The 9,472-nt window shown below is 57.9% G+C and overlaps 1 protein-coding gene across 1 annotated transcript in view; it reads right to left on the bottom strand.

Annotated features, from left to right (window-relative positions):
• TTYH2 (tweety family member 2) overlaps positions 1–9,472 on the bottom strand; it is a 42,132-nt gene that overhangs the window by 30,327 nt on the left and 2,333 nt on the right. The window contains exon 3 of the mRNA XM_024760597.1: positions 2,058–2,230. Within this exon, the coding sequence (XP_024616365.1) occupies positions 2,058–2,230 (173 nt within the window). The remainder of the gene's footprint in view (positions 1–2,057; positions 2,231–9,472) is intronic.

The raw sequence follows: 9,472 nt of genomic DNA, 5'->3' as shown, positions 1-9,472 counted from the left end.
TGTGAACTAATCTAAAATATGACACAAATGAACTTATCTACGAAACAGAAATAGACTCACAAAGAACAGACTTGTGGTTGCCAAAGGGGAGGCGGGGTGGGGGAGGGATGGATTGGGGGCTTGGGGTTAGCAGATGCAAAGTATTATATACAGAATGGGTAAACCACAAGGTCCAACTGTGTAGCACAGGGAACTCTATTCAATACCCTGGGATAAACCATAATGGAAAAGAATAGGAAAAAGAATAACCGAATCACTTTGCTGTATGGCAGAAATTAATACAACATTGAAAACAACTATACTTCGATAACATAAATTAAAAAAAAAAAAGCTTTGCTCCCCTCTCCCCCCCACCACAGGGCCTTTGCACACACTCCAATTCCCTCTGCATGGAAGTATCTCCTCCCAGCTTGCCCCCACCTTTGCCCAGTTCACGCCTTCTCATCCTGTTGGTCTTGGTGCCCTTGTCACCCAGTTAACACCCGACTCGAGTGGGCCATCCAACTTCACGCCTATGCCTTGTCTCCAAAGTTACCCTTTAATTCCTAAGTACTCAGATCAAACAAGCATAGGATCCTCTGTCTCTCCCAACAGACCGAGAGCTACAAGAAGGCAGAACTGGGGGTTGTTTTTCTGATTGCCGGCTCCCTCGTGCCCGGCCCAGGTAAGCTGGAGAACTCTGAAGGAGGAGCTGTGCCACATACACTCCCGTTTTGAGTTTTCCTTAAGCGGCAGGTAATGATTACTTATTGGAATTGACCCTCCCAAGTCATTCTTACTGTTCCAAAGTATTCTTCTGTTACTTGCAGTATTTTTTTCAGAAAAATCTGAGTTCATAGGAGAGAGGGCTGCCTGTGCAGCAAGCACTGCTGGTTTCTTGGGCCGTCTCCATCCTGTCTCTCCCTGCCCGCCCTGCACACCTTACTCTCAGGAGGGGGCTGTTTAATACCAGGTACTTTGCAGGAGGCTCCTTTCTGCTGGGAGTCGTATTTGTCTTTGAACTTGCGACCATGGCTCAACCTCTCTCCTTTAAGTTTATGATTTAAGCCCCGGCCGCGTGTCTCACCCAGTCCTGGTTCCCTTCCACGTGTTTGGTGCTTTGTCACCCCTGCAAAGCTGCTTTGAGTTCTTGCCTATCTTTTGGCTTAGATGCCCTGACACTGCAGGCAGGACGGGACCTTGAACGTGATCTAATGGAGAGGAAAGCCCTGGGGATGAGGTGAGCCGCTAGGGATGAGCCCCATCTGCCTCTTGTCCTGCTGCCGAGACAGTGCTGTGGGTTCTTGGATACAATGGACAATTAGCCATGAGGCATTCCACCCCTTGGGCAGGACCACCCCCCGGAGCATTTCAGGAGGAACTGAGGCTTTTGGAAAAACCTCTGTAGATACAAAGACAAGAAAAATACAACTGGTGAACGCAAGGCCTGCGTGTGTGGGTACGCTGCCTGGGCAGCGTGGCTCTGACACACAGTTAGAAAGCCTCACTTCACCATCCGAAGCAAAGAAGACCCAGCTGATGGCGCTAAGAGCTATTGATCTTGTGAGAAGATGGCATTGATCTGGACCGGAGTCAGACTTTGATCGCAGACCCCGGGGGGCCGCTGGGAGGGGACAGGACGCAGAGAGCAGTGATGTCGCCGGTCAACTGCTCAGGGAGCTCGCTGCCAGGCTGGAGAGGCCCACCCCAGGGCAGGGGCTAGGGATGCTCGGGAGCCTCCCCTCGCCATCCAGGACATCTGATTCCCACTGTTTGGCGAGAAAAGGTACAGCTTTCACCCTGGAGACAGGCCCTCCCATCCAGGTACCCGGAGCTCAGGCAGGAGAACGTGACCAGACAGCTGAGGAGCCACTTGGGGTTTGCTGGCAGCGGGGTGGGGTGGTGCAGGAAGTGGAGGGCGAGGAAGGGGTGTCCTTGTCATCAGGCTGACCACTGGCAAGACCCAGATGGTCAGGCCCACTTTTCTTCCGCTGTGTCCGCCTTGCAGCCTCACATGGAGACCCCCGCCACCCCCCGCCCGAGCGCGCATGCCGGGCCCGGCGCAGAGGGACACTCACCAGCAGACGAGCCCAGCCGCCACGGCCGTCCAGGTGATGCAGCAGGGGTGGCGATGCTTGGTCTGCACCGCACTGCTCTGCAGGGAGCAGCACACACACACCAGGTAAGCCGCGAGGAAGACGAGGTTCAGGCCCAGCCCGACGGCGGCCACCAGCCCCAGGAACAGCAGCGACTGAGGAGGGAGAGGCCTGGGGTCAGCACTTGGTCCCATGGGTGGCAGGGGTGTCGGTAAGCGCCCTGCCCTCGGGCTGGGTGGGGAGTGGGGGGGCAGAGGAGCTCAGGTGTGGGTGGGGGAGGACACGAGACAAGTGGTGGAAGGAGGGACGGCTCAAGCCTGGCCCCCAGGTCCGGGGCTTACACACCTGGATGCAGGTGCGGACCAGGCATTGTCTGATGGATGCTCTGAGCTGCTCAAGAGACAAGGCAGGAATCATCCCCGGTCAGTGAGGTCTGTGGGCAGTGCTCTATGTGACTGAGGGAGACAAGGAGACGGACGTCCGTGGGATCAGAGCATCCAAGGCCTCCCGGAGGACACGGGGCTGGGCGGGGTGTCTCAGAAGCTGAGTGGGGCCTGTCGCAGGGCGGGGAAGGGATGCCCTGGCGGATGTGCCCCACGGAGCCTTGTTCCAGGTATGGGGGTACATCCTCAACCAGAGGCCAACTCTGCACTGGGGGAGGGGGGAGACCTCAGGAGATGCACCTGGGGGGTCCCTCTCATCACATCTTGAAAGGGACGGCGCCCCCTAGATGCCAATTGTGGCCGCAAAGCCCAGAATTCCGAAGGGGGGAGGAAATGCCGTCTCAGGCCCGCCGAGCAATCAGGGTCCTACAGAAGGAGCCGCTCTCCGTCAGGAGGCCCAGAGCCCCCCCACTCCTTGCCTTCCAATCTCTTGATTCAGCCAGATGGACGCCAGATGGCACCAGGACTGGTGGCCGCCAGCCAGGGCTGGACCTGGCTCTAAGTCAGGCTCCTGAGCTGACAGCCTCGCCCTGCTGCCCACGTGCCCCGGGTCGTTCCCAGCCCAGAACCCCCAGCGCTCCAGTCTGGGCTGTCGGGGCAGGGTGATGAGCAGGGTCGGGGGGACACTGGGGCCCTTCTGGGCTAAGGGGGAGACAAGACTCAGGCAGGAGCGTGCGCACACCAGGAGACAACCCTGAACACAGAGGCTGGGGTCTGCAGTCCCGAGGCCCGGGGTCGTCTTGGACGGGGGTGGGCAGAGCCTCACAGGGGAGCCCACGCAGCCGCTCGGGCCCATGAGGGCTTGGGCCGGCCTGCGGACCCCTGGGCTGACCTGCTCAGCTGGTCACCTGGACCGACGGGTTTCCGAGCCTCACGGACAAATGGCCAAAGCAGTGGGGACAGCCCAGAAGAGGACAGGAGAGATGGCTCAGGGTGGATGTGACGAAGTGTGGCTTTTGCCTCCACCTGGGATAAATAGGTACTGCCAGGAACTTGCTCCCCGACCCCCGACTCAGCAGCATGGGTGGTAAGCCGTCCTCCTCCAGGTAGCTGGGAAGGCCCGGTGGACCTGACCGCACACCCCTGCGGAAGTCCTCCTGGGTGGCAGGCGCTGGGGCTCCCGGGCCAGGGCCACTGGGCCTGTCCCATGGACTGTGCCAGGAGGCTGGCCTGGTGAGACGTGGAAGAAGCTGCCACTAGCCGGCCCCCAGCCCATGCCCCTCACTGGAGGCCCTGCAGCCCCAGGCCAAGGGGAAGAAGGCTGGGATGGGGGTTTAGAGCCTTGCTATTCAAAGCGAAGTTCACCAACCCTGGGGCATTGACATCTTCTGAAATGCGGAACGCACCTTCTCAAGCCCCACCCTGGACCCAGTGAATCAGAACTGCACCAAGGAGATATCCCGAGAGACCTGCATCTCATTGAAGTTGGGGAAACCCTGATTAGTGTCAACAGACTTTCTCAAACTGTTTATAGTAGCTTAACCTTTTCTTCAGACTCACTTAGCAGAGCGCTGATATACAGAGAGCCTCTGACTGAGGGGTGGACGTAAATGCCAAGCTTTGTCCTGGCCACCCCCTCGCAGGCCTGAGGCCCCTCTGCTAAAGCCCAGGACCCCCTTCACAAGTTGCAAACCACTGTGCAGTGTGCATGTACCCCAAGAGCCAGCAACCCCACTCCTGCATATTCACCTGGCAGAAAGGAGGGCTCACGTCCCCCACAAGATACCGGCAAGAATGTTCACAGCAGCCTAACACTGCGGTAATAGCCAAACGCCAGAAACAAGTGAAACGTCCACCAACAAGAGATCGGATAGATAACAGGGATTGGAGCCACAAGATGGAATATGACGCAGTTATGAAAAGTCAACTGCGGCGACAGCCAGTGGTGTGGGAGCATCTCACAGATGTAATGGTGGAGGAAACAAGCCAGATGACACAGCAGAGACTGTGCGGTTTAACTGACGTAAGATGCAAAGTCAGAGAAACTCATCTGTAGCGACAGCGGTCTGAATAGTAACTACCTTTGGGAGGGAATCAAGTGGGATGGAGCCTCCTGGGGGGTCAGGAATACACTTTGACTGGGATGGTGTCTCTCACACACACACACACACACACACACACACACACGTACTGAGCTGTACACTTAGGGATGTGTGCACTTCCCTGTAAGTTAATCCTAATTAAAAAGAAAGTAACAAAAACCTGGATAAATCTTTTGTATAGGTTAGAGACTGGTTAACAGCCGTATTTCCTCCCAGCTACCCTGGACAGCCTCACCCTCAATCTCCCCTCAACCTCCCCCCAAACAGGAAAACCCACTGATTCTATCATGGGTCCCCATCCACCAAGGAAGGACCTCCAAGGAGTAATCTCGACTTGGGTTGGTGCCGTTTCAGTCTCTCCAAACCACAGCCCGTCCCCACCCCCGAGCCCCTGCCCTGGCTCCCCTGTTTCACGCCTCACAGCCCACTCCGGCCTCCTGACCTGCAAACCCCATTCCTGACCGCACACCCCTGCGGAAGTCCTCCTGGGTGGCAGGCGCTGGGGCTCCCGGGCCAGGGCCACTGGGCCTGTCCCATGGACTGTGCCAGGAGGCTGGCCTGGTGAGACGTGGAAGAAGCTGCCACTAGCCGGCCCCCAGCCCATGCCCCTCACTGGAGGCCCTGCAGCCCCAGGCCAAGGGGAAGAAGGCTGGGATGGGGGTTTAGAGCCTTGCTATTCAAAGCGAAGTTCACCAACCCTGGGGCATTGACATCTTCTGAAATGCGGAACGCACCTTCTCAAGCCCCACCCTGGACCCAGTGAATCAGAACTGCACCAAGGAGATATCCCGAGAGACCTGCATCTCATTGAAGTTGGGGAAACCCTGATTAGTGTCAACAGACTTTCTCAAACTGTTTATAGTAGCTTAACCTTTTCTTCAGACTCACTTAGCAGAGCGCTGATATACAGAGAGCCTCTGACTGAGGGGTGGACGTAAATGCCAAGCTTTGTCCTGGCCACCCCCTCGCAGGCCTGAGGCCCCTCTGCTAAAGCCCAGGACCCCCTTCACAAGTTGCAAACCACTGTGCAGTGTGCATGTACCCCAAGAGCCAGCAACCCCACTCCTGCATATTCACCTGGCAGAAAGGAGGGCTCACGTCCCCCACAAGATACCGGCAAGAATGTTCACAGCAGCCTAACACTGCGGTAATAGCCAAACGCCAGAAACAAGTGAAACGTCCACCAACAAGAGATCGGATAGATAACAGGGATTGGAGCCACAAGATGGAATATGACGCAGTTATGAAAAGTCAACTGCGGCGACAGCCAGTGGTGTGGGAGCATCTCACAGATGTAATGGTGGAGGAAACAAGCCAGATGACACAGCAGAGACTGTGCGGTTTAACTGACGTAAGATGCAAAGTCAGAGAAACTCATCTGTAGCGACAGCGGTCTGAATAGTAACTACCTTTGGGAGGGAATCAAGTGGGATGGAGCCTCCTGGGGGGTCAGGAATACACTTTGACTGGGATGGTGTCTCTCACACACACACACACACACACACACACACACATACACACACACACACACACGTACTGAGCTGTACACTTAGGGATGTGTGCACTTCCCTGTAAGTTAATCCTAATTAAAAAGAAAGTAACAAAAACCTGGATAAATCTTTTGTATAGGTTAGAGACTGGTTAACAGCCGTATTTCCTCCCAGCTACCCTGGACAGCCTCACCCTCAATCTCCCCTCAACCTCCCCCCAAACTTACACACACACACACACACGTACTGAGCTGTACACTTAGGGATGTGTGCACTTCCCTGTAAGTTAATCCTAATTAAAAAGAAAGTAACAAAAACCTGGATAAATCTTTTGTATAGGTTAGAGACTGGTTAACAGCCGTATTTCCTCCCAGCTACCCTGGACAGCCTCACCCTCAATCTCCCCTCAACCTCCCCCCAAACAGGAAAACCCACTGATTCTATCATGGGTCCCCATCCACCAAGGAAGGACCTCCAAGGAGTAATCTCGACTTGGGTTGGTGCCGTTTCAGTCTCTCCAAACCACAGCCCGTCCCCAACCCCGAGCCCCTGCCCTGGCTCCCCTGTTTCACGCCTCACAGCCCACTCCGGCCTCCTGACCTGCAAACCCCATCTCGTGTGCAGGGCCCTGGGATTCCGAGGCCGGGGGGTGGGGCTGGGGCGGGCTCCCCAAGCTGGGCATTTGGCCTCATTCGATTACCCTTGGTGCAGCCCAGCCCCGGTGAGGCCCCGTCTGGGAAACCCAAATGCGGAGGCCCTTTTGTTAGCAGTTCCCCTCCAGAACTTTCCTCGGGCGCTGGGAGCACGAGGGCAGGGGCAGAGGTTAGGGTTAGGGAAGGAGGAGTTGGAGGGGGGAGGGAAGAGGAGCCTGAAGAGCCACCTCCCACGGCCACCTTGGTGTCACCGGGCTATTATTTTCCGGCTGCTAATTAACACTGCGGGTCCCCGTGTGTCTGGGTGCGGGGAGGGCGTTACAGGGAGGACCTCCCGTCCAGAGGAAGCCAGGAGCTCTGCTCACACGGCCTCCTGCTCGGGCAGTGCCGAGAAGGGAACGCTCCAGGGCAGCTCCTGCGGCCACGCCTCTCCGCCCCCGCGTCAGGGCTCGGGCCTCTCCCTCGTGGCAGTGACTTCCATCAGTTCTGGTTTGTCCCGACCCAAGCTGGGGGCAGCACTGACCGACTGGCATTCTGGGAACGCCGAGGCTGCAGCTGCACCGCGAGGGGCTCCTGCACTGGGTCGGGGGAGTGGGCAACAGCCCGAGCGCCCCTCGCCCCGAGACCCCAGGAGACAGAGAGTGAGCCAGCCGAGGGGCGAGGCCAGGGCGAGAGGAGCCGGAGGGAGAAGCAGTGACTGGATAGGGTGCAGCCCCTCCCCCCCTGGGGGCAGGGGGCAGGGCGCAGCGTGACTGTCCAGCTGACCGTGACTCAGGGCTCAGACTGAGTGAAGGGGGCTTCCTCTTCCCAAGCTCGGCTCCCCTCAAATCCTGACGGTGGGCCTCCCCGCATGGCCTTTCCTCCTGAGGACTGCCCCCCGAGTTTTGGGGGAGCCCTGTAGTTCTGGGTCTAGCCCCCACCCGGGCCTAAGGACACACACTTGGGACTCTCTGGGGAGTCTAGGAGCGGAACCACCTAACGTCAACACACGGAAATCCGTGCCTCCGTGTAAAAAATTAAGAGTGTCTCCTCTACTTCCTCATGCGCGTCCCAAGAGAACGGCTGGGCTATGGATGCGGCTGGGCTATGGATGCGGCTGGGCTATGGATGCGGGGCAAGGAAAGACGGCGCAGGGAGCACACAGGAGGCTCCTGCACATCCGCAGGCAGGAGCAGCAGTAAAGCTTGGCGCAGCTCTCTGGAGCCTCCAGGCCTCTCAGGGACAGCACCTCCTCGGTGTCTGCTCTCCCACCTCTTGGGGGGTCGGCTGCATGCTGACGGTGGCAACTGAAGGAGGAAACTGAAGTGGCTTGTTCTGGGAGTCACTGCTGGGGGCAGTGCCAGGGGCCCTTTCTGTTGTCCCCAACTCTGTCCAATGGGCACCTGGCCAGCTGGGGCTTCCTCCTTGCCAAGCAGGGCTTGTGGCAACTTAGGAAGTGCCGGGCGCTGGCCACATGCTTTACACCCACTAACTGATCGGGTCCCTTCAGTAGCCCTTCGAAGCAGGGATCTGCTCCATCTCCACTCCTTCTCTCCGGGCAGAGGTCAGCAGACTCAGGCTGAGAGGTCTGGGCTGCTTCCTTGGATGGGGCTGGGGGCCCAGCGGGGCCGGGGCGCCCTCCTCCACCTGGGGCTCGCCTCACCTGCCCCTGCAGACAGACTGGGCACGACCTCCCCAAGAGCCTGGTGGATGGAGCCCAGGTAGCCAGAGCGAGGACTCAGGGTCAAGTCCACTGGCAGGGAGGGATGGAAGGACAGCCATCAGGGGGCTTCCATGGCTCCCCAAGACCCCTGAGAGTGACTGGGAGCTCTGCTTCCTCAAGGAAGTTCTGGGAACTGACTGCTCAGGATGTCCTGGTCACCAGGCGACCTGCTTTTCACTCCTAGACCTCCTTGCCTTTCAGATCCCCTGCACAGCTCGTCCCCGCCACGGAGCTTTCCAGGATGCACTGCCTGTTCCCAGTTCCATTTAATCTTTGTGTACACACACACACACACACACACACACACACACACACACACACAGTACCACAGGACGGTACTGTTCACTTGGACGTTTGGGGCATGAGCTGAAGCCCCCCTCTGCATGAGTCTTTCAGTCCTTCCTGATCAGTGACTGTAGACACAGATCTTCCGTCTGTGTTCTCCATGGGTTATGGTACTTGGACACGTTTCTGAACCTCAAGGCCAGTCTGCGTAATGATTTGCGTCACTGGGTCCTATCACGTGCTATGGGACCCTCTCTGTACTAATGTTTCAAGGGACATCTCATTTAATACTTGCAGAGGAGGAAAGTGAGGCTCAGAGAGGTCCAGACACCTGCCACGGTCACAGTTTGCTGAGATGACTGACAGCAGAAGGTGCCCAAGCCAGGGTGTTAACTGACGTGGTGCCCTGACTCGGGCGGTGACCGCTGCTCAGGAGGAAGGGGACGAAGGTGGGGACGTCCAGGAGAGACCCACGGTCAGACAACAGGGGAACTTACCAAAACAGGAGCCGCCTTAAATAAACACCCAGAGCCAGACTTCCCATCCAGGCTCACCAGACTCATGTCCCACTCAGAGCCCCCAGGCGGCCTAAGCAGTGCAGGGAGGGTAGGGGTGGGGCTGGGGGTTTGGCGGCCGGGGAGCAGCGGCGCTGGGGATGCTAGCACAGTGTGTCAGGGTCTGAACCCCCGGGGAGGAGAGGGGCAGGGGCTGTGAGTGGGTCCATCTGGCTCATCTGCCACCTCTCCAGGGGACCGAGGGGGGTGGCCCAGGCTCAGGCCCTG

Source organism: Neophocaena asiaeorientalis, unplaced genomic scaffold (assembly GCF_003031525.2).
Source record: "Neophocaena asiaeorientalis asiaeorientalis breed wild unplaced genomic scaffold, Neophocaena_asiaeorientalis_V1.1 scaffold30, whole genome shotgun sequence".
Taxonomy (NCBI): Eukaryota; Metazoa; Chordata; class Mammalia; order Artiodactyla; family Phocoenidae; genus Neophocaena; species Neophocaena asiaeorientalis.
This window is presented reverse-complemented; position numbering and strand designations above follow the sequence as displayed.